Source organism: Clupea harengus, chromosome 7 (assembly GCF_900700415.2).
Source record: "Clupea harengus chromosome 7, Ch_v2.0.2, whole genome shotgun sequence".
Taxonomy (NCBI): Eukaryota; Metazoa; Chordata; class Actinopteri; order Clupeiformes; family Clupeidae; genus Clupea; species Clupea harengus.
In genome coordinates, this window is record NC_045158.1 from 28,389,773 (window position 1) to 28,414,440 (window position 24,668).

At 42.5% G+C, this 24,668-nt stretch overlaps 2 protein-coding genes across 2 annotated transcripts in view; both read right to left on the reverse strand.

The window, feature by feature from the left end:
* LOC105894976 (E3 ubiquitin-protein ligase TRIM47-like) overlaps positions 1-2,040 on the reverse strand; it is a 6,020-nt gene extending 3,980 nt beyond the window's left edge. Inside the window, exons 1-3 of the mRNA XM_042708346.1 lie at positions 1,250-2,040; positions 314-409; positions 1-110 (exon numbers count right to left, since the gene is read on the reverse strand). The exon at positions 1-110 is cut by the window's left edge and continues 124 nt beyond it. Coding sequence (XP_042564280.1) covers positions 1-110; positions 314-409; positions 1,250-1,840 — 797 coding nt within the window. The 5' untranslated portion in view covers positions 1,841-2,040. The remainder of the gene's footprint in view (positions 111-313; positions 410-1,249) is intronic.
* The window catches only part of LOC105898452 (tripartite motif-containing protein 16-like), a 28,697-nt gene extending 7,232 nt beyond the window's left edge, over positions 1-21,465 (reverse strand). The window contains exons 1-5 of the mRNA XM_042708344.1: positions 20,728-21,465; positions 18,323-18,418; positions 17,871-18,104; positions 16,540-16,699; positions 16,140-16,199 (exon numbers count right to left, since the gene is read on the reverse strand). Of these exons, the coding sequence (XP_042564278.1) occupies positions 16,140-16,199; positions 16,540-16,699; positions 17,871-18,104; positions 18,323-18,418; positions 20,728-21,315 (1,138 nt within the window). The 5' untranslated portion in view covers positions 21,316-21,465. The remainder of the gene's footprint in view (positions 1-16,139; positions 16,200-16,539; positions 16,700-17,870; positions 18,105-18,322; positions 18,419-20,727) is intronic.
* Positions 21,466-24,668: the final 3,203 nt, after the last annotated feature.

Here is a 24,668-nt window from a genome sequence, read left to right on the forward strand (position 1 = left end):
TTCTCCTGAGCTCTGATCAGCTCTTTCACCTCAGAGCACCTTCTCTCAATGGAGCGGATCATCTCAGTAAAGATCCTCTCACTGTCCTGCACTGCTGTCTGTGCAGAGCTCTGTTAGGAGACACACAGAGGTAAGTGAAGAAGCAAACTCACTCGTGGTGTGACTGGCTCTTCATGATCAAATGACCAAGGGAAAATCCTGCCAAACAATGTGATGTGATGGTCTGTATCATGTAGAGATGGCAGCATAACGGTGATAACACAATAACAAGTGATTGCTGAGCCAGCTGTTGTCTTATGTGGTCAGTTCTCACCTTGAGAGTGTCCACAGCCTTCCTCAGCTCCTGCAGCTCCTTCTCTCTCTCCTGGATTCTCTGCTGGAATCTCCTCTGGGTCTGCCCCAACTGCCTCTGTTAAAAAAATAATAGCCTTTTTTCACCGTATTATCTGTGATGATCAAACATCACACATGACTACTAAACATTTATGAGCAAAAACCTTACATTTTAATCTTTTCAAGAGATTTAATTAAATATTGAAGCAGTCGCTATCATCTTCAAGCTTAGTTCAAGAGGAGCTCTGGTATTTAACAGCAAAAACACTTGTAACAAAGCTGTCTCACAACCTTTAGAACATGATAGAACATTATTTTGCGAGGTAAGAATTTGTTCTGTTTGAAAGCGACAGGTTAATGTTTCACTGTTTTTACTCAACACTGGACCTTGCACCTGATAAACATTTCCTGATTCTTCCTTTGTCAGCTTATTTTCACTGTATTATAAGTGGATTGTTTAAAGCAATGAGGATCAAACATCACACATGACAACTGAACATTTATAAGCAAAAACATTTTAAGTACATTTGAGTCTTAATGACATATTGAAGCAGTCGCTATCATCTTCAAGTGAAAATCAGGATGAAGCCATGAGCTAAGTTTAGGAAGAGCCAAAATACTTTTCAAGCTGGCTCAGAATCTATTTCACAGAACAGAACATTATTTTGCAAGGTAAGAATGTGTTCTGTTTGAAGCCAGCAGGTTAATGTTTTACTGTTTTTACTCAACACTGGACCTTGCACCTGATAATCATTTCCTGATTCTTCCATTCTCTAATGGGCAAAGTCATTGTGGAAACAGCCAGACTTAAAGACTGGTGAGATTGTTATACTATGACTACAAGAATACTTTCACAGTTAGTACGTATAAGAGCCCTCATAGATATGTTGGACACACATCTAGCTCCAGTACTGACCTGTTTGTCTTTCCATTCTGCTGCAGCTGAGATTGTGTCATGGCCTTTATGTTCGTCCACCATGCACAGATAGCAGATATAGCTCTGATCGGTTCGACAAAATATTTCAAAAACCTTCTTATGATGAGAGCAGATCCTCTCCTGTAGCTGTCCTGTGGCATCAATCACTGAGTGTTTTCTCCCGGGGTTTACATCAGTGTGAGCTTTGAAGTGAGTTTCACAGTAAGACAACAGACAATCCAGACAGGACTTCACAGCTTTGAGTTTTCTCCCAGTGCAGAGGTCACACTCCACATCTCCAGGTCCAGCATTAGAGGGAGTAATAGGAGAAGCTTGGATTCTGGTCTTCCTAAATGTCTCCACCATTTCAGCAATCAGATGATTTTTTTTTAGTTTAGCTCTGGGAGTGAAGGTGTCTTTGCACAGGGGGCAGCTGTAGACTCCTCTCTGATCGTCCTGATCCCAGCAGCCCTCAATGCACCTCATGCAAAAATTATGTCCACAGGGAATAGTCACTGGATCCTTCAGCAAATCTAGACAGACTGGACACGTGAAGGAGTCCTCTTCTTGCTTTAAAATTGCCTCTGCCATTTTGTTTGCTTTCTCTCACAACCATACGCACACTAAGAGAAAGACGTACCAAGTGATACTTTCGTTTTCACCAGAACATGGTGTACTGAGGAGTGGCTTCCTGGTTGTCATTTTGCGTCGGTCTTTCAAGTTCAGATGGAGGCGGGGAAATAGGCGTGTGTTTGTGTGCGTATGTTTGCGTGTGTGTGTTACACACCTGCAAAACAGGGAGAAATAACAACACGCTGATGTTTCCTCATTTAGAACATTTACTCGAATTAACCATGTGACGACCCCGCCTCTTCTGGTGGCTGGGAGAGCTACTTGTCTTTGTATTACAGATGCCCCGCAGGTGTGGCCAGCTCGTTCGTTATTGGGAACACCTGGGTCTGCTACTATAAGAGCACCGCCCACGGATTTCATGTGAGATTCAGAGAGAGAGAGAGATCGCGTGGAAACCTTGCTCCCTACTGCTCGTCTTGGGCAATGATCATCGCTCCGTACCTATTGAGATACAACATTCCATCTACTGCCCTAGCATGCATACATACACTACAACCTTACTGACTCACTGACTGCCCCATCTCACCGTAGTCTGGCCTGGTAATATACCCTAGTTGCTAAATAAAAGCATACTGTTTGGCGTTAAAACCTGTGTGACTCTCTTTTATTTGGCATGCCTGTGAGCCGGGCATGACAAATTGGGGGCTCGTCCGGGATTTGAACCCAGGACCTCTGGTCTGTGGGAGTGCGAGGCAGAGCAGGATAGGATCAGCTTGGAGCGGGAGAAGTTGAGTTTGCTCAGAGAAGGTAGGTTGAGCAGGGAAGATATGCAAGCGTTAGGTGGAGAGAGGGTTTCTGCACATAGCCGGGTGCCGCATTTTGATCTGGTGGGGAACTTGAAGCTTGTTCCAAAGTTTAATGAGAAGGACCCTGAGACTTTTTTTTCGTTATTTGAAAGAGTGGCGGACGCTAGGGGTTGGCCTGGTGCGGATCGCACGGTTATGTTACAGTGCGTACTGACCGGGAAGGCGCAGGAGGCATATGCAGCGTTGTCGGTGACGGATAGTGTGAGTTATAAATCGGTGAAGGAGGCGGTGCTTAAGGTCTATGAGATGGTGCCGGAGGCCTATCGTCAGCGGTTCAGGGAGGGTAGGAAAGAGGACAAGCAGTCCTACCTGGAGTTTGCACGAGAGCTGGTGATTACTTTTAATCGTTGGCGTACAGCTTCTAGTGTAGGAAACTTTGAGGAGTTATGCGACCTGGTCCTACTGGAACAGTTTAAAAGTTCAGTTCCCTGTCCTATTGCCACCTATATAACGGAACAACAGTCAAAAACAGTGGGTGAGGCAGCTGCATTAGCAGATCAGTATGCTTTGACACACCGCAGTGACTGGGTAAAGGTGCCTAGTGGGCCTAGGGAAGGTGCAGTTGGGCGTGGAGTTTGGTCTGTGGGGTCAGGCATGCCTGAAGTGAATGGGGCAAATTGGCGTGACGTAGAGAGAGTGTGTCACTTTTGTGGGAAAAAGGGGCATGTGAAAGCGGACTGCTATGCTCTTAAGAACCGGAGTAAACCGATGAGTGTAGAGTCGGCTGCGTTATCCGCTCCAGTGGTAAGGGTGGTTCCAGATCAACATTCTCATCGGGTGTGTGAGAAAGGTCCTGGTGATTATTTGCCTTTTGTCTCAGCCGGTTTCGTTTCCTTGACGAGAGACAGTGAGAAGGTGCCGGTTAAAATCCTAAGAGATACCGGCGCATTAAGCTCATTTATTCTGGCATCAGTTCTCCCTTTCTCAGAGCAGTCTGATACTGGCGAGACGGCACTGGTACGGGGTATGGGATTGTCTGTGGTGTCTGCTCCAGTGCACCGACTGCAGCTGTTCTCAGATTTGGTGCAGGGGGAAGTGTGCCTCGCAGTGCGCCCGGCGTTTCCGGTGGAAGGAGTCCAGCTTGTTCTTGGGAATAGGCTAGCTGGTGGGCATGTATGGTCGGATGTTCCTCCAAGCACGGTGGTGGGTTCTCCCCCTCGGTGAGTGGCAGTGACGGAGAGGGAAGAGTCTCATGGTTTGGTCCGGCAGGTTAAGATGAAGGAGTGTCTGTATATCAGGCGTGTGTGTGTGTAAGGTAGTGTCTGTGCGTCAGGCATGCTGGGGTGTGAGTTAGTGTCTGTTCATCAGGCAAGTAAGGTAGGGTCTGTGTATCAGTCCTGCTGGGGTGTGAGTTAGTGTCTGTTTATCAGGCAAGTAAGGTAGGGTCTGTGCATCAGGCCTGCTGGGGTGTGAGTTAGTGTCTTTATCAGGCATGTTGGTGTGAAAGGTGTTGTCTGTGATTCAGGCATATCAGGGCGACCCAGGCCCTGTTGGGTGGTGCTTGTGGCTTGGTGTTATTTTTTTTTACTTGTGTGGTGTTAATCTCTCCTCTTCCTCATGCAGGGTACTAACAGGATCCTGGTGCTGCGGTTGAGGGGGGGGTGTTGCTCACAGGTGGAACAGCCGTTCTGGAAAAGTTTATTTTTGTTGTCGTGGTTCCGGTTAGAACCCCTTTCTTATGGGGGGGGGGTGTGACGACCCCGCCTCTTCTGGTGGCTGGGAGAGCTACTTGTCTTTGTATTACAGATGCCCCGCAGGTGTGGCCAGCTCGTTCGTTATTGGGAACACCTGGGTCTGCTACTATAAGAGCACCGCCCACGGATTTCATGTGAGATTCAGAGAGAGAGAGAGAGAGAGATCGCGTGGAAACCTTGCTCCCTACTGCTCGTCTTGGGCAATGATCATCGCTCCGTACCTATTGAGATACAACATTCCATCTACTGCCCTAGCATGCATACATACACTACAACCTTACTGACTCACTGACTGCCCCATCTCACCGTAGTCTGGCCTGGTAATATACCCTAGTTGCTAAATAAAAGCATACTGTTTGGCGTTAAAACCTGTGTGACTCTCTTTTATTTGGCATGCCTGTGAGCCGGGCATGACAACCATCAAACACAGAGTTTACCAACAAGCAACAGGTTGGCTGCAGTAGAATACATACCTCATTTACGTTACAACCATATGCAGGGTTTCCCTGAGACATAATTCTCATTTTCTCTGCGCTGCTGGTAAATAGCATGCAGCCATAACGGAATAGACTGTCACAAAACCCATACAAGTTACTGAAGGAACAACATACAGATAGCCGTGTAAAATATGTCTACATCTCACAAAACCTATAAGGGTTACTAATGAAACGTTTCATACACTCTCCTGAAACTCGTATGAGAAAATAATAACAAGAGTGAAAAATATCCACAATATGCCTGTTTCCTCAGTAAGAACATTTACCCGCATGAGGAAAATACCACCATTTCCGCTGGATCCGTGGGTGGACACAAAAACAATCGATCTCAGGCTGGCAAATCTAGATTACTGTACAGATCACTGATAATACCATTATACCTCAGCTCTGAATATTAACGAATGGCGTAAACAATGAATGAATTAAAGACGTTTTACATTTGAACTCCTTTTAACACAATACAAGTTTTTACTGGTTTTAAACATCTCATGAACTGTTTCTCATGACTGTATGATTCTGTTAATTGTATCACAGTATTTTAACCTTGTGCAGACCCTTAGTGTATCATCCTTTTAGCTTGTGACAACTTGTCATAACTTTCATAGCTTTTTACAGTGCTAATACTTATAGAGTGTGTGAGTGAATGTGGTCTGGACCCTGTGCAGGAGGGTCATTGTGTCAGAGATGCTGTAGAAGGCCAGAGTTCCTGCCCTGTGATCCACATACACTCCTATTCTGGAGCTGGAGAGTTCCGTCTCCTCGTTACTGTGTCTGAAAGAGTAAGTAGATTTGGAGCAGTCCAGGCTCCAGGACTGATCGTTGCATCCAAAGCCACATTCATGGCCGTGTCCTTTCCTGCTGATGTCTTTGTAAGAGACGGTGACAGAGACCTCCTCCCCACTCCACTCCACCTCCCAGTAGCAGCGTCCACACGTCCCCTCTCTGCCCAGCACCTGCTCCCAGACGCCAAAGTGGTCGGGGTGAGAAGGGTAGGACTGGTACTCGTCACAGTGTGTCACCCTCCTGTAGCCCTCAGACAGGCAAAGCTCCCTGTGCGCCGTGTTTGGGTCCAGGGTCAAAGGTCGGGAATCTGGGGGGGAGGGCTCAAAAGAGATGGGTGCGTCTTTATCACACAGCACACACACACATATACAGCATAAACAAATATACTAGCAAACACACACACACACCCACACAAACAACCTCACACACAAAGAGAGAAACCTTTGGTTTACCTTCCATGTCTGTTCTTCATAACAGTCTACTAAGGTTTTTGAGTGCAAAGTAATACTAGTTACAGCAGGCTATCAGGTGTGTGTAGCTTATATTGTAAGAGCTCATCTCTGGTCTCAGGTTCAGGAGGCAGAACACTCTGAACTTTAATCACTGTGGAGAAAAATAAACTAGAATAAGTTCAAACTCACAAATATTACTAACATTACTATTACTAATAAGGCCAATTCAGCAATAAACCCAGATCATAAACAAGAAGTTTCTACACATATGAACCAAGTTGGCAAAAGTTATTTGCATACCAAACATACATAAAATCAAAGCAGAGGAAACATATTCCAGACATTTAGCTCCTAAATAAAACAGTGAAATGTTTTGCATGCTTACAGAAGTTTCCCAGTCTCTCTGTCAGTTCAGTGACAGACTGCTTCACCTGATCAAAGGCAAAGTGCTGGTTGACCTTGATGGTGGGAACACCTTTACTGCCACAAGGGTCACACACAGACTGAGAAGTCTACAGGCAGAAGGCAGAAGAGGGGACACATAGAGTAATGTACTCAAACAGAAGTCAGTGATTCATTCCTTTGGGAGAGTGGAATATGAATGGGAGTGCACAGCATCAAGTGATGGGCGACAGTGACCCCTGGTGGCTTCATCTAAGAAATGTATTTTATCATATATAGCCCAACCGAGAAGGCAAAAATGGTGGCGTTTTTAATCCAGCAAGTAATGATGGCAGATTGCAAGAGGGCTTCTACTTCATACAGTAGCAGTAATAGTTTGTGGTTGTAGTTACTTTAAACATGTAAACTACTTGTGCACCCTGTACCATTGACTCACAGCAGACTTTGTGTAGATGGCCAATTGAATTTCAGTCCACCACAGTTTAGGAGGGCAGATTTAGGAGAGACGACACAGAAAGTCAGGACAGGATGCCAACAAGGGAGGATATTGAGATGGAGAGAAAGGCATAAGCCATGAATACAGATTTTAGTACAATCAGAATCAAATTCAATATAAAATGTTCACATTCAGTCGGGCCTTGCTGTCCTAATGTGAAGTTCCCAAAAAATGTAGAAGGGCGCTTCCCAATATCTTATCACTATAACTGGTATAATAACACAATCAAGCATGATTTATGTATAATCAGCGGTACTCATCTCATCTTTTTGTGGAGGGTGTTTTCCGGAGGCACTTTTCCCTGCTCCAGCTTTACCCACGAGCACAATTCACCGTTGTTCCCCTTCAAGACCAAAACACACATGGAAATACACAAAATTATACAAAACTGTTTTAACCGAACTATCCATGCTCCACAGATCTGATTAACAAAATAAAACATCAAGAAAGGTGCAAACCAGGGTCACACGAGTAAAATGTAACTATATGAAATCAACAACAACCGAAACGGCAACTGCACTAATATATGTGAAATCCACAGTATGGTTCTATTGTAGAGCCTCTGCAGCATACTGCTGTAAATCACAACAGCATTTTGGTCCATTAGAGTGAATTAGAGCATCTTACTATAGAACTGTAGAACTCTTATAATAATGCGTATTACTATTCATCACAATTACATAATGAGAAATGCAGCCTGCTCTGTTAAATAAAACATCAGTCCATTTCTGATAAACAGGTCAGAGAGGTTAAAGGCTTTTTCATTTTCCAACTTGTCTCATGTAACCAATGATAAATATCTACATGAGACAGCTATCATTGAATACCCATAATTTCAATGTTCAGAAGCATCCAAGTCAGGCTGAACTCCTGCAACATCCTGTACGTGCTCTCAATGTTCAGAAGCATCCAAGTCAGGCTAAACTCCTGCAACATCCGTGCTCTCAATGTTCAGAAGCATCGATGTCAGGCTAAACTCCTGCAACATCCGTGCTCTCAATGTTTCAGAAGCATCGAAGTCAGGCTAAACTCCTGCAACATCCGTGCTCTCAATGTTTCAGAAGCATCGAAGTCAGGCTAAACTCCTGCAACATCCGTGCTCTCAATGTTTCAGAAGCATCAAAGTCAGGCTAAACTCCTGCAACATCCGTGCTCTCAATATTCAGACGCATTGAAGTCAGGCTAAACTCCTGCAACTCAACTGGTGGAGCAAAGTGCTGACACCAAGGTCATGGTTATTTCTACGTACTCATGACAACACCAAGGTCATGGGTTTTATTTCTACGTACTCATGACAATGTGTGTCTGTATTCTTGGAGACATCAGCTAAATGAGTAAAGGTCAATTTTCTCTCTACCCTCATGTGAAGCACTCTGGGCTCTGTAAAGCACCTTGAGACAACGTTATTGTTTTGGCGCAATACAAATGAAATGCAATTGAATTGAATGTATTGCTGCACCTAACTAACCACACAGTCAGCAGCAGACAGCCGTAAAACACGCTGCACCAGCGCACACCAGCCCAGCACTGAATCTGCACACACACTTCTAGAGGTGCACCAGCGCAGCACTGAATCTGCACACACACTTCTAGAGGTGCACCAGCCCAGCACTGAATCTGCACACACACTTCTAGAGGTGCACCAGCGCACACCAACGCAGCACTGAATCTGCACACACACTTCTAGAGGTGGAATCATCTCTCTGAGGCAACTGGGGGGGCATTTAGGGTCGGGCAAAACTGTGTCACCCACAAAAATGAAATAAATCACCCATGTTGTGGGAAGGGGAGGGGAGATTTCTTTGAAATCACCTGCCCCAATGCATGCAGTGCAGCAGCTATGTGGCAACAGAGGAGCATTCAGTGCTGTTTGTTCAAGGCTGGATGTTGGTTTCATGAAAAAGCAAAGCAAAGCTAAATCGGCTAACAGAGCTAGCGCTGACCAGTGAGCTTCATCTCCTTTTTGCTTGAGGTAAGGTAAGAAATAAGAAAGTCCAGGTGGGCTGCCACATTAACCTCAAAGACAAATAAAACTCGATCATTGGCATATTTACAATTATCTAATGATTAAAGATGGTGAACTTCCCTAAATGGCTTCAAACAATATTGACTCATCCTACAATTCAAGCTCATCACTACTGATGCATTGTTAAAATGTCCAAATTCAAATATAGTGGATCCTACCAGGTCAATACCATTAGACAGCAATGTAATATAAATAACTCAGGAAATATGATCAATATGATGTTCTTCTCAAAACAAAGCACAAACTTTAGGACACTAAATGAGAGATTATGTCAAAAGCAATTAAATTCAAATAATTAGTTTACATACAGCTGCATTTGTGAACCCTGTCAATACCCGGGCTGCACACTGCTGAATTAAATTTACAGGAAAGGAAATATATATAAACTTCATTTAGTCACTGACTGGACCAGATATGCACACACGCCACAGCAGCTGGTGGTGGGACGTGCCACACAGTGCGAGAGCTTCCTGGTGTGCCTGGCTTTGGACCCTGCGTCCCTCTGGTACAAGTCTGTCTTCATGATCTCCTTCTTCGTCCCCCTGGCTCTGATCCTTGTCTGCTCGCTCCGCATCGTCTCTGAGCTCAGGCGCTTGGCATCTTATTCGCTACGGCAACACCAAGAGGTGGTGGTGGTGTTCGTTGTCTGCTTCCTGCCCATTAATGTGGCCCAGGTGCTGATCTGGGTGAGGATTGGGTCACAGAGGACGTGTGAATCTGTGGAGGTAATACACATGCTCTTCTACACCACGCTGACCCTCACCTACCTCAACAGCATACTGGACCCTTTGCTCTACTACTTCTCCAGCTGGTGAGACTCCAGAGCACAGAGGGGGGACGGGGGACACAGGGGAGGACGGGACTAAAGACAGCAGCTCCCAGGCTGACAGACAGGAGTGAGGGGTCTGAGGCTCCTGCTGCTCCAGGTGGAGACAGACACATTTCACTCATGCTGTCATGTTGTGCTTACTGTTTTAAAGGTCTTTTAACTGGAATATTCAGCATTTATGAGTATGTGATTTACACAATGTACATTTGAATTTAGAAAACTGTATTTTTCTCATTTCTATTTATATAATATATAAAATTACTATTGAAAGAACATATTTAAAACACATTAGGCCTACTTTGCATGCACAAAACATGAATTTATGTATTATTGTTTATAAATGTAAATTAAATAGAGTACACATTTTGAAGAAATGGCTATTTGATTCAAGTTAAAATTCTACATTACACATATCAGACATGAAGAAGGTAACATGCTGAGGATATATATTTAGAGTAGAGAAGAGGACAGAACTTTTACAATCCATTAAAATGTCTGTTTTTTGGAACGCACCAATGGCAAGACAATGGTTTTCGATCAGGAACAGCGAATGTTGTCAACTGTCAATGTTGTTGATTAGTGACTCGTGGGCATGTACATCCTCCTGCCAATGGCATGTTCATCTTGTTACTGGTTAAGTTTTTTTTTTTTGTGAAAGCATTTCATTTATTCATTGCTATCGGGATGATAAAGGAATTTCAATACATTTAACAAAAATACTTCTGAAATAAATCACACACACACACACACACACACACACACACACACACACACACACCAAGAAAAAGAGCACCAATGGCAAGTGGGTGGTTTTCGATCAGGAACACCTGTAGAAACTGCACTGTCACGAAAACCGGCCTCTCTGCTTGACCTTACATGACACTTGTTTTTGCAAAACTGCTGCATGTTCAGCACACCACTGTATTTTTCGAGAAGGTCAATGACTTTTTATTTTGCCAGAACTTACTTTACTCAATAAACGTATTAACCGAACGTTTGGCAGTGAATTGGCAGTTGTCAACTGTCGATGTTGTTGATTAGCAGCTCGTCGGCATGTCCCTCCTTGTGCCAGTGGCATGTTCATCTTGTTACTGGGTGCCAGTGGCATGTCCCTCCTCCTGCCAGTGGCATGTACTTCCTGATGCCACATGCTGATTAAAAAGCGAACCCCCTCTCACAGGCAGAGTGTGCACAGGTAGTGCTGGTAGTCCATCCAATCATGTCATCTGGGATCAATAAAGTGATTGGACTGGCTTTTTCCAGCACTGCAGCTGACACAGATAACAGATTGTTTTTTTCTTCGTCAAAGCATTTGATTTATTCATTGCTATCGGGATGATAAGAGGATTTCAATAAATGTAACAAAAATGCTTTTGAAATAAATCACACACACACAACAAGAAAAAGAGTACATTAGGGCACATGTGATCTGAACTCTGGCCTTCTACAGCGTCTCTGACACAATGACCCTCCTGCACAGAGTTCCTGCCCTGTGTTCCACAAAGACTGCTATCCTCCAGCCTTCTGGTAGGCGGTACCGTAGCATTCGGTCTCGTTCTCGCAGACTGGAGAACAGTTTCTTCCCGAGGGCCATCAGGCTGCTAAATGGACATTGATTCTCTATCGCCATTTTCGCACTCGTCACTTTACATACACTGTCATTTTCAACTTACTGTTTGCACTATCAGTAATATTGTATCAGTAATATTGCACTACCTGTAACTCCCACACTGGATTTGTCTGTAGGTTAGAATAGGTTTACTAGGTAAGCGAAGGTTATTATATGTGTATTATATATTATATGTATATATGTTAGGTTATTATGGGTTTAGCATACTGTATTGTATATTTATATTGTATATTTAGTAGGGTTATTACATTTTATCATTATATGTATAGGTTATTATATGCTGAACACGTGTAAATTATGTTCATAGTACTTGTACAGAGTGTATGTCATGTTATGTTATACTATGTTATGTTATGTTATGGTAGGTTGTTGTGCGGTGCCTTGTCCTAAGAATTTCAGTGCCCAGTCTGACCCTGTGTCATTCTGTGCATCGGACAATAAAAGACATGTAACTTGTAACATACACGACTGTTCTAGATCTGGCCACTAGAGGGAGTTCGGTCTGTGTATTATTGTGCCTGAAATAGGAGCAGGATCTGGAGAGGAACAGCCTCCAGGACTGATCATTCCCTCTAAACTCATCACCCTGTCCTTTCCTGCTGCTTTCATATGAGACTGCTGATACCAACCCAACCACTCCACTCAACAGCCCAGCAGTACCATACAGATACACCTGTTCTACACAGCACCTGATTCAACTCAACCACTCCACTCGACAGCCCAGTAGTACCATACAGATACACCCATTCTACACAGCACCTGATTCAACACATTAAATCTCTCTGGATGATCAGGATATGACTGGAGCTCATCTCTCCACTCCACCCTCCTGTTCCCCTCAGACAGATGGAGGTCTCTGTTTGCTGTGTTTGGATCCAGTGTGAAGTGACAGGAGTCCGATGGAGGAGACAAGGTTTTCTGGGATTAAGATACAGCAGGGTTTTCATTGGATGATCATTTGAGTTCATTGAGTGTGTGGGTGTTGGTGTGTTTGTGTGTGATGACTCTTTGTTGTTGTTGTTAAGTATTGTTGAGTCGTGTGGAGTCCCCTGATGTGTTGTAGTAGACAGTGTTGGTTGTTTCGGTATGATTACTTGCATGTGACGTTAAGAGGTCTGGCCATCGTCAGAAGTCCCAACCCAGTAGCACCAGGAATGTAACATGTTGTCCTGCGTACGACTGAGATTATTACCTTGGAAGCCTGATAAAGTGCAGGACTGATGAGTGACAATGAGAGGGAGAGTTGTGTGCACACACCTATGCACTTTGTATGACACCATGGGGGTATTCGTCGTAGCTCGCTAAGCGGTTTAGCGAGCTAATTTTCAGGCTAAGATAAAAAACGCCCCTCTTTTTGGTTCGTGGAAGCAACTTTTGATAAATCACCATAGTTACATATCGATTAGCACTAACCTGCTCCAGGGCAGGCTAACTTAAGTGTAGCTGGATAAGCTTGCCACACCCCCGGAAAAAGGAGGGATCCCATTGACCAAGGACTGATATTAGATAGTTAATAAGATTAGCGGAGGGAGAGCGTTCTTTGCAATCGCCAAGATCAATTATTCTTGTATGAGCGCAACCGATTCAGCCGACAAGGAATCATTCATTTACAAGACCTTCTCGAGTCATTTATTGCAAACACCACAGTCGAACATTGACTGTCTTGCGCTTTTTTGCGAGTGGTACATTTTTGTAGTATCGGTGATGCGGAGAACAAAGCACTCATAATTATATGAGCGTTATTAGTACACCATAGCATATCATTATTGTAGAAAATGATTAAGGTGGACTCATGATAAGAATAAAGAGAAATACAGACAATTTATTTTCACTGCTTCAATTTATTGCATTTGTTATTAATACATTTAGTCATTTAACAGACGCTTTTATTCAAAGCGACTTACAAGAAAATGTAGAATTATATCGAGGAAGGAGGTTAGGGGATTTGAACGAGCAACCTTGTAGTTTCGAACCGGTAGAGAGAACCTCTGTACTAGTTGACACTTGCCGTTAGTTATTCATACATAGATATCACCCTATAAACATCCCAACACACCTTGCTCTCACAGCGGTGGCGGTGTTGAATTTTGCCATGATTATGGTCATGTATTCTTCATAAGCGTTCATGTTCATCTCCTGCTGGCCAGCGGAGAAAAAAAGAGCCCTTTTCTTTGAGTTTAGAACCATTATACCGCTAGAAAATCATTGTTTTGGTGATCGACCTTTCCTGCCTTTTGAAGTAGGACGTGCACGCGCAAATGCCCCGGTAAGTTTAGCCTGGTTGAAATTAACCACATGATTTGGATGCGGATCAGCCGTTAACGAACCGATATTTGCTGTTCTCAATCAGCTCGCTAATCTTAACGGGCTAAAAGGCCAATTGATTAACTTAGCTTCAATCCTACGACGAACGTACCCCATGTAAGAAATACTGAATCAGTTGAATTTCACTTATTTATTTATTCACCCACCAGAGATAAGAGTACATTAGGAAACATTTAATGCCAGTCTAAAACTGAACTGAATATGTTTATTCGCCACTATGCACCAAAAAACATTTTAAAACATACTGGTCTCATTATAATGATATTAATCAAGAAATACAGAAACACATTTCATTGGGTATCAATTGTTGGATAATTACGGTCTCATTAAGATTTACTGTCATGGTACATAATATTGTGGTCATATAAAACCAGGTATCAGAACGTGTATGCAATAACAGAGGGAGAGTGAGGTTATGCAACACAGAGCTCATCAAAACCTTTCACACACAATGGCTTATTTCTGCTGTGGTGAATACTGCATGTGTTACAGCAGAGGTCTAGAGGTACAGATATTGTAATAGCTGGGGTCCAGAGATGTGGGAATGGCTTCAGTCTGTTGTTGTCCCCAAGATCAAAGATTCTCAGGCCCAGCTGCTAGATCCTTACGTGTCAGTGATATGTTTAATGATGTGTGAGATGTTTGTGCTAGCAGCATCTAGATATGTCAATCACAGCAGCTTCACTGATGAAGGAGGGTCATTGTGTCAGAGATGCTGTAGAAGGTCAGAGTTCCTGCCCTGTGATCCACATACACTCCTATTCTGGAGCTGACCACTAGAGGGAGTTTAGTCTGTTTTATATTGTGCCAGAAAATGGAGCCTGTGCTGTAGAGGTTCAGACTCCAGGACTGATCATTACGTCCAAACCCACACTCATCACCCACTCCTCTCCTGCTGATGCTTTTATATGAGACTGATATAAAAACATCCCCACTCCACTCAACCTCCCAGTAGCAGCGTCCAGACACACCCTCTCTACACAGCACCTGATACCACTCATCAAATCTCTCTGGATGATCAGGATATGACTGGACCTCATCTCTCAGCTCCACCCTCCTGTTCCCCTCAGACAGATGGAGGTTTATCTGTGCTGTGTTTGGATCCAGTGTGAAGTGACAGGAGTCTGATGGAGGAGAAGACAGGACAAGGTATTTAAATGTATTAAGTGTGTATGTGTGTGTGTGTGTGTGTGTGTGTGTGTGTGGGTGTGTGTATATGTGTGTGTGTGTGTGTGTGTGTGTGGGGGGGGGGGGGGTTGTTGTTGTTATATTATATGAATCTTTGCGTGTGGGGGATGAGATTTATTTCTGTGATTTTTTCTGTGAGGGAATGTTTCACATGTAAGTGACATTTGTTCATGTGTGTGTGATTCTGTACCTGTTTGAGAAGTGATGTGTGAATGTCTGTATTCAAAAGTTCAAAAGTGAGCATGGTTATGTCTGAGTGTGTGTGTGTGTTTGTCTGAAGGGAGTCCTTTGTATGAATGAATGTTGAGTGTGTGTAAGTATTTGGGTTCGTTTCATTTAATTCCTTTTGTGTGAGAGGAGTCCTTCGTATATAAGAGTGTGAAAGTGTTCCAGTGTCTTTGTATGTGAAAGTCCATAGGTGTGATTGGTTGTATGGGTGTGTGTGAGAGACAGAGACAGAGAGAGAGGGAGAGAGAAATGCAGAGAAATACAAATGTCTCTTTCTTCCTCTCCTAGTCTAGACGATCTTTGCTGTGGGATGCTGCTGTAGTCTCTCCACCTGATCTACTTGTAGAATCCCTCAGCCTACACCTACTCACCCCAACCACACTGTCATGCATTTGTGTTGTGTGAGATTCTGTACATGTTTGCAATAATGTTTGTCTACATCTGTGGGTCCTGTCCTGTGGGTGTGTGTGTGTGTGTGTATGTGTGTGTGTGCTGATGAGGAGAACTGAGTTTAAATAAAGTGTGTGTGTGTGTGCTGATGAGGAGAACTGAGTTTAAATTAAGTGTGTTTGTGTGTTTGTGTGTGTGTGTGTGTGTGTGTGTGTGTGTGTGTGCGTGTGCGCAGATGAGGAGAACTGAGTTTAAATTAAGTGTGGGTGATTGATGTGAGAGGGGTGTGATAAATTTGTTACATCTCCTCCTGCACTTCCGTTTAGAACGCCATTTTAGGAAAATGGAAAAAGAGACTGGAAAAGACACTGTTTCCTCTACCCATGAACTATAACAGCCATAATGAAATGTTGAACTGCTTAAACATGTAGGACCATGTGATTGCTACTGAAACTTGACTTGTGATTTGGAATAAAGTAAACTGTATAAAATGTGTTTCTGTCAAACTCACATTGTAGGAAATCCTCTCTGGTTGTAGGTTCAGGAGGCAAAATAGCCTGGACTTCAGTCACTATTGAGAGAGAAAGAATCATATTAGAAACAACACTGACGGGTGTAAATGTCAACATTGCATCAACCTTCTGTTTTTATGATGGCAGTAAATGTGTGTTCTCTTGTTGATGGACATTATGAGTCTCCAGCTTCTTCAAAGACCCTCTTAAGACAAGTAAACATGGAGACACCTGTAGAGCATCTCAGCTTCACTGACATACAAAAGATAAGTTACAAATATGTGACATTGAGAAATACAGGTTCCTGAAGTTCACCATCACATTTAGCTTATTAGTACAATCCAGAGGGAAAGTATAGTTAGTCATTACATGTAAACATATGTGAGTCATGTGATTAACCTGATGCAGATATCTTCATGACTTCCTCCTTGCAGAAATACTCCAGCTGCGTCTTTAGTGAGGAGACAGATTTCTTCACAGCCTCAAAAGAGAGGCCTTGCTTCACAGAGATGCAGGATAAGTCTTTAGACTCAGGCGTCTCACTGACCGACTGGAAAGTCTAAATAAAGAAACACAGAGATAGAGAGAAAGAGAGGAGGAAGAGCGAAAGAGAGACAGTGAGACAGAATAGCTAGATTCTCAAAATAAAGCATCCACGTATAAGTAAGTTGTAAGTTAAAATACAGTTGATCGGGAAACTTTTTTGTTAATTATAACTAAAAGCTTCAACCATTACAGTGCACACAAGTCTCTAAAATTAGATATTATCCTCTGGTGTTTGAGATGTGAACTCAATGTAACATTATGAGTATCTGGATGCAGCCTAAGCCTAACCCGTGCATCATCTGGATGTGGCTTCCAAATAATTATATTACGGACAGTCTTGGCAACTAAAGTGCATTGTCTAGGGGTTAGTCTGATGTTAGCTGTGTCCCTCCTCACAACGTAAACTAAAGCAAAGCCTCACTTACGCACTACACACTATCCCTACATGATGTAACTTCATGATAGTGGGATCTTACCTTGTGCGGATGAGTGTGTGTGTGTGTGTGTGTTTGATTATGTAGGTGTATGTGTGTGTGTGTGTGTGTGAGAGAGAACTCCCTGCCAGGCAGCTCTCTCAAGCTGGCTAACTGCTAGCGGAGTAAGCCAGCTAAGTTGAAGTTTTTTGGTTGATGTTATGAATCCCAAATTAATCCAACATAAATGGTTGTTCAAATGCCACTGGTTTGCCTTGACCTACATGTGGCCTGACCAAAGAGGCATAAGTGGCAGGCACCTGTGCACCTCAAGTGCCTCCAAACAAACTGTGAGCCATGATGTCAGGGCAGATGTGCTTTATCAATGAACCACATGTAATGACATCACTCAAACTCCGCCTGTCAGTAAGGGTTCTTGCTACCATGTGACCTAACCTGTCCTAACAATTGCCATAATTATTTTGAGTAGTTTTCTAAAGAATGAAAATGTCTTCGTCATGTTCAAATGTTTTGAGTGATGAATACCAAAACTTTCTTCACACACTGAAACTGCATTGGGCAAGGTATCTGTTCAAATGCAGTGGACTGTGTTATAATAATAATAATAAGCATTTATCTGTAAACTTAGAGATCCTAGAAGAAAATTCAACAATATCTAGATTTAATTAAAATTTCCACCTAGGAACATATTCAACATAAATCAATGCCCTCAAACATTCTGTGCACTAATAATCCATCATCAACAGTTACCTTGAGGAAATGGATGTGATCCTCTGTGTGTAAAAGCTGCTTCAGCTCACCATCTCTCCTCTTCAGCTCAGCAATCTCCTGCTCCAGTCGCTTCAGGAGTCCTTCAGCCCGACTCACCTCAGCCTTCTCCTGATCTCTGATCAGCTCTTTCACCTCAGAGCGCCTTCTCTCAATGGAGCGGATCATCTCAGTGAAGATCCTCTCACTGTCCTCCACTGCTGTCTGTGCAGAGCTCTGTTAGGAGACACACAAAGAGGAGGGGTCCATCTAAAGCAGCCCACTCACTCAGCTCCTCCACACAGCCTGGTACCCACAGTGTGGCTCAGAGGAGCTGGGAAGTGGCTCAGCATTACAGACTCCTGTCTGGCTGACTGGAGGAGAGCCCTGATTGAGCCTGAAATGGCTCCTCCAGCAGCCATCTGTTGTCCTCCTCTCCTCTGGTCAGTACTCACCTTGAGAGTCTCCAACGCCTTCCTCAGCTCCTGCAGCTCCTTCTCTCTCTCCTGGATTCTCTGCTGGATTTTACTCTGGGTCTGCCCCAAGTGTGTCTATGTTGAAGGAATACATCACATCCAAAACTAATAGTTATTTTGGCATCATAATATTATTATTGTCTGATAGCATTCCTGAAAGAACAAGCTGTTTAAGCTACTGACGCTGACTGAGGTGATCTGTAGTGTTGCTGAATAGCCTATTGGTGAGACGCTGTTTCATTACAAGGCTTGAGAAAAACACAAACTAAGTTTTGTCATTGTGGAGAAAATCAGTGAACCATTCATGCAGTACATTTTCATTGAATCATATTTATAGTTTCTCTTGTGGAGTTGATAGAGATGTCCAACACACCCTTACTGCAACTATACCCTCACTGAGTGACCTGTGACCTCTAGGCAGTTGATATGACTTTCAGTCATAGTGTCAACCACCCAGGACCCTACAAAATGCCATTTCAGGACCCTAATCACTGGGCTCATCTGAGAGGACTGTGCAGCAATATTGTAGGCAGAAACCATGATGTGCCCATCTTAATATAAATTACTGTTAAATAAGAGAAGTTTTGCTAAATGTTCACAAACATAACACATTAAATGAGAATTTAGGCCTTTTATGTTTATTTATGATCAGGGGCGTTTCTAGGATTCAAAGAAAGGGGGGGCTTAGCCCCAAGGGGAGTGGCATGTTTGCGCGCGGCAATTTTTTATTTTTTTAAGGCCCATTTGGGGCCGCGGATATCCATTGTTTCAGACAGTTCATAGATTGGTTTAATCAGAAAGAGTGTGATTTTGCTCTGTAGTTTTGCTTGCATTCAGTATATGATAACACAAGAGACAGAATGACAGGGTCATAGTGAAATTTGACAACACAAATATACCAGCTGTGGTGAAATGACCTGTTCTGAGCACCAAAGCTGTCCTGTGGGTAGCTCTTCAGCTTAACCTGTCTAGGCCCTGTGTCTTTTTCACCTAAATCAGTAGTTGCTGCAGCTGCTTGGTCTGTCTCTTCCTCTCTCTGCCTCAGCCTCTCCTTATGCATGACCCTTTAAGATAAGTTCAAACATTGAAACATTAACTGATCGAAATCCAGAAGCCAATTTTATGACTTGGCATAAAAATATCATGTAATAATCTAGTTTAGGCTAACCCTTGGAGTAGCCTAGGCCTGACAACAAATGCCTATACATTTCTACCACAGTAGAAGAAAATAAAAAAAACTCCACTCATTTCCTTCTAGACCTGTAGACCACTAACCTCCATCACACCGGCTCCTTCAGCCCTGTCAATCTCCTGCTTCTCTCTCTCATCTGACTGGGCGGAGCTGCCACCTCTCCTAAAGAATGTTCTTATATCCATCTGGTCAATGAATTGGATGATATAGCGGTACAATAGCGTTATGAGGGACCCTATGACATTTAGTTTTCACTAGCATTAACTGATTATAAATAACAACATTCTATAGGGACTGATAATATTGTTTTGAAATACTAGAGAGATATATCAATGTAAAGAATAGAGAGATGTGGATAGTTATTTCTTGTATTTCGAATTCGCTCGTTCACACTCTTGCTAACTGGTGACAGTTTCTAACAAAGTAGCAAGCTAGCTTAGTTTTAACATAGCCCACTACAATATTCGCTTTCATTTGTCTCATATCAAGTAAACCTAAAGCAGGTAACACTCGTTAACAACTACAGATAGCCACATTCTGTAACTTCTTGTACTTACAATTTCACTCCGTGCGTCATTTACTTTGAACTCCTTGTCTATAATACTGGCTGTCGTTGACGAGAGACGGTACTAGTGCCCGGGGTTTATATCGTAAAGTATGATGAAAGGCTATTGGATTATAATTTGAAGGGGGAGTAAACATACAAACCAGAACGCACGCACATAAGTAGCATGTTAGAGTTATAAACAACTTGTCCGTGTCAGAAACAATAGTTTAATTTTTTTTTTAAGCCAATAATGCCAAATGATTTGGGGGGGCTGAAGAACATTTTAGGGGGGCTTCAGCCCCCCTAAAATAGGCCTAACGACGCCCCTGTTTATGATCTAGATACAGTTAATATATAACAGGAGATGTTCTGTTCTGTCGATTACAGTTTTTAAAATGTTATAGCTCTTAAATGTAGACTATGTGTTTTCATTGCTGTATGAGAATGCTGACAGTCTGAAGTTAACCATCTGGTTTTACAACTTCATTAGACAGGCGTGTTTTTATGTCATCGTTATTCTCTCTCTACCTCGCTCTATAATAACCTAAAGAGGGTGAGTCTATAGCCTGCCTTCCAGTTGGAAACCCAATAGCCATGTCCTACCACACAAGTCCAATCTATCACCAAGAGAACTCCTGTCCTTACCTGTTTCTCTCTCCTCCCTGCAGAGGCTGACACAGTGTCATGGCCTTTGTGTTCATCCACCAGACAGAGCAAACAAACACAACTTAGATCCGTACGACAAAATATCTCCAGAGGCTTCTCATGTTGGGTGCAGATCCTCTCCTGTAGCTGGCCTGTGGCATCAACCACCTTGTGTTTTCGCCCAGGGATAATGTCATTGTGAACTTTGTAGTGAGTTTCACAGTATGAAACCAGACAATCCAGACAGGACTTCACAGCTTTGAGTTTTCTCCCAGTGCAGACGTCACACTCCACATCTCCAGGTCCAGCATTACATGGAACAGGAGCAGCAGCTTGGATTCTGGTCTTCTTGATCTGTTCCACCAGCTCAGCAAAAATATTATTTTTGCTTAAAACGGGTCTTGGGGTGAACGTCTGTCTGCACTGGGGGCAGCTGTAGACTCCCTTCTGATCTTCCTGATCCCAGCAGCTCGTAATGCAGCCCATACAGTAACTGTGTCCACAAGGAATAGTCACTGGATCCCTAAGAAGATCCAAACAAATCGAACATGTAAAAAGTTCGTGGTTATTTGGAGCCGCTTCTGCCATTCTCCGTTTGTGCTGTGTAACGCTTCACAGGTTTTCGCGTAGTTTCGTTTCGCCTGAAATCGCTGTGCAACTTCGAAACGACTTCCTGGTTGGGTGGGCGTGTTCGTGTTCGTGCAAACAGCCTCCTGTCATTGATATCGATAAGGCCATTGAGTCAGTTAAGAACAAAGTTCTTTGCAAACACTGACATGTAGAGAATACGGCCATTCATTTTCGACCATTCATTAAATGAATAAACCGCCAGAAAGCAGCAGTCTCTTTACAAAAATTGAATATCCGCAACAGAAATTCAAAGGAAATTGAGTACATTTTGTATCAAATTGTCACAGGGTGACCAGATTCAGTGGGGGAGGAACGACATGTACTCAATGACCACTTCTTCATACATTCAGAAGAGCCATGCATCTGTAAAGCCCACTGTGTGAATAGTTTTGAAGTGAAGTGTACATGGTATTGAGACGAGCATAACAACATAAGTGAACAACTGAAATACAAGTGACAGAAAGGAGGGAGAGGAAAGATTCCAATGCTTTAAATATGACTGCAACTGCATATGACTGCAACTCTGTCTGGATATATGAGGAGTTTCAGATATTACAGAGGGCATCTGTCTCCTACAGTTTAAACCTTTATGAAATCTGAGTCCAGCAGACCCCAACATAACATATACAAAATGAATTAGTGTGTGTGTGTGTGTGTGTGTGTGTGTATGTGTGTGTGTGTGGGGGGGGGGGGGGGGCTATACAATATGAAATCAATAAGAATTAGTTTAACATGTTCTTTTTTAAACAAATGATCCAAAGCCATTGAGTTTCAGGTTGAAATATTTTTTCTTCTTGTAGTTAACATTGACAATGGGTCCCACTGACCCAAACACCACAGGAGGATTAAGTGGCATTATGAGTCTCCAGCTGCTTTAGATACCTAAGGATCCGGATGTTCTGGGCAGCAAAGACGAGGGTGCCAGTTATATCAAATTCCATGAGTCGAGACAGATTCTTCAAGATTAGGCAGTCCATCAAAGTTCCCAATGATCTTTATGTCTCTGATGAGGAGAAGAGGAACGATGCCTTCTGGAAGGTGAGACCTCTCTTAAATAGCTGTGTCAGATGGTCAGCAAAAGAAAAGTGCCATATAACTGTACATAGACCGGCTGTTGTGGCTGAGTTCAACAGAAACATGGGATGGGTTGATTTATGCGACCGCATGATCAGTATCTAATGACGTGAAATGTTCCATTAAGTTGATTTCACATGTGCATTGTTCATTTTTAGATACGGTATGTTCTTTGTTAGAGTCAAATGTCCCTCAAAAGCAAGTGTTGGCAGCCCCTCTACATCAGGACTACCCGATCTCTCCATTGTTCTAGGGCTGATAAAAGACACAAAACAGTGCGCCTATACTATTTCAATGAGTGAATAAATACATATCATGTCATTAAGTTTGTAATTCTGATCTGTCTGTATTACCTCTGTCTCTTTCTGATATGTCTGTATCATGTAAGATAGCTGATAATAATCGTTTTGGCGTGATAAACATACATAAGCGTTCTGGTAAATAACTTGTGTCGATCTATAAGCGTTCATATGGTTCAAAACATTTTTGTCATCTTAAAAATGCTTAAACTGACTGAATAGCATACAAAAAGAATTGCTAACTAGATTATTGTATGGAGTTTTCTCTGCTGTATTGCTTTCCTTATCTCAGAAATCTGATGAAGGACACACAGGCAGTGTATAAATATGATGAAGGACACACAGGCAGTGTATAAATATGATGAAGGACACACAGGCAGTGTATAAATATGATGAAGGACACACAGGCAGTGTATAAATATGATGAAGGACACACAGGCAGTGTATAAATATGATGAAAGACACACAGGCAGTGTATAAATATGATGAAGGACACACAGGCAGTGTATAAATATGATGAAAGACACACAGGCAGTGTATAAATATGATGAAGGACACACAGGCAGTGTATAAATATGATGAACACACAGGCAGTGTATAAATATGATGAAGGACACACAGGCAGTGTATAAATATGATTAAGCACACACAGACACACATCAGTATGATTGTTTATTATGTATTAATTTGTTTCTTTATACTGTTCAGTCACTTCACCACATATGGGTAAGTAATTTAAACTTTTCAAATTTGGAGTTCAATGCACTTCCAGATTTACTACAAATTAATTTTCAGTTAGTAAATAACATAATTTTCTTATCGTTAACATTTTCTTTAGTAAGTGCATCAGAGTGTAACCATCAAAGTCATTCGTCAGCTTGGCAATGCCTCTCAGAGGTACTAGGAACGAAAAGAACCCTTCACGGCTGAAATCATTTTTCGGACCTGGGCAGAAAGACACACACATGGCATGATTAGGCAATGCTCAGATCACACACATTGTTCAGGCTGTTCAGATCCATTGTGGGAGTCTCAGTTTGTTCTCACCTGCCTGCATTTTAGTATTTTGACAAAGCAAACTCTTACTGTGCCTGAAAGAAGAACTACTACATTATTTTATGGTGAAACGCAGTGGTTTATAAAGTACCCAAAAGCCATACTTGAGTAAAAGTAAAGATACCTTCCTGGAAAAAGTAACCTTTTAGAATACTACTTGAGTAAAAGTCTTAAAGTATCTGATCTTTACTGTACTTAAGTATCAAAAGTAATTTTCTGATATTAAATGTACTTAAGTATTGAAAGTAAAAGTACAAGTAAATGCTGTTAATAAAAAAGCAAAGGGTCAGAATTTTGAGAATTATGAAGTTTATTCCGACTAGAATGAGCATACTTATAAACTGGGCCTTATTTGAACACAATTTTAACACAATAGGCAATACTAAAGCAGCACGGAAAGTAACAACCCAGTCATTACTTGAAACTGAAAAATGTTTTGTTCATTTTCAAACAAAACGTCCCAAAAAGCCATTATGATTTTTTTTTATTTTAATCTTTGTAACATTTTGTGAATGGGCTCCTGAGTATCCCAAGGTATGCATAAGGCACAACCTGAGAGCAATAACCTGGCGATCTGATACAAAGCCATAGCATTACATCAGGATCATCAGTTTTACAAGCAAGTTATCTGTACAGTGACTGTGAAATACTTTCAGCAACATGCACACACATCCCTTGAACAATAACGTTACTAGCAGCTATTTTGCTCCACACTGCTACGTTACTGTAGTGTAGATTGACACCATCCTAGCTAACTAGCTAGATACTTCGCCAGAGATGGAATAAAGAATAAGAATAAATAATCTTTGTAGGTTATTAGCTAGCTTGAAATATTATATACAGATCTTACCCAGCGGTGAAAGAACATGACTAGTTTACAAG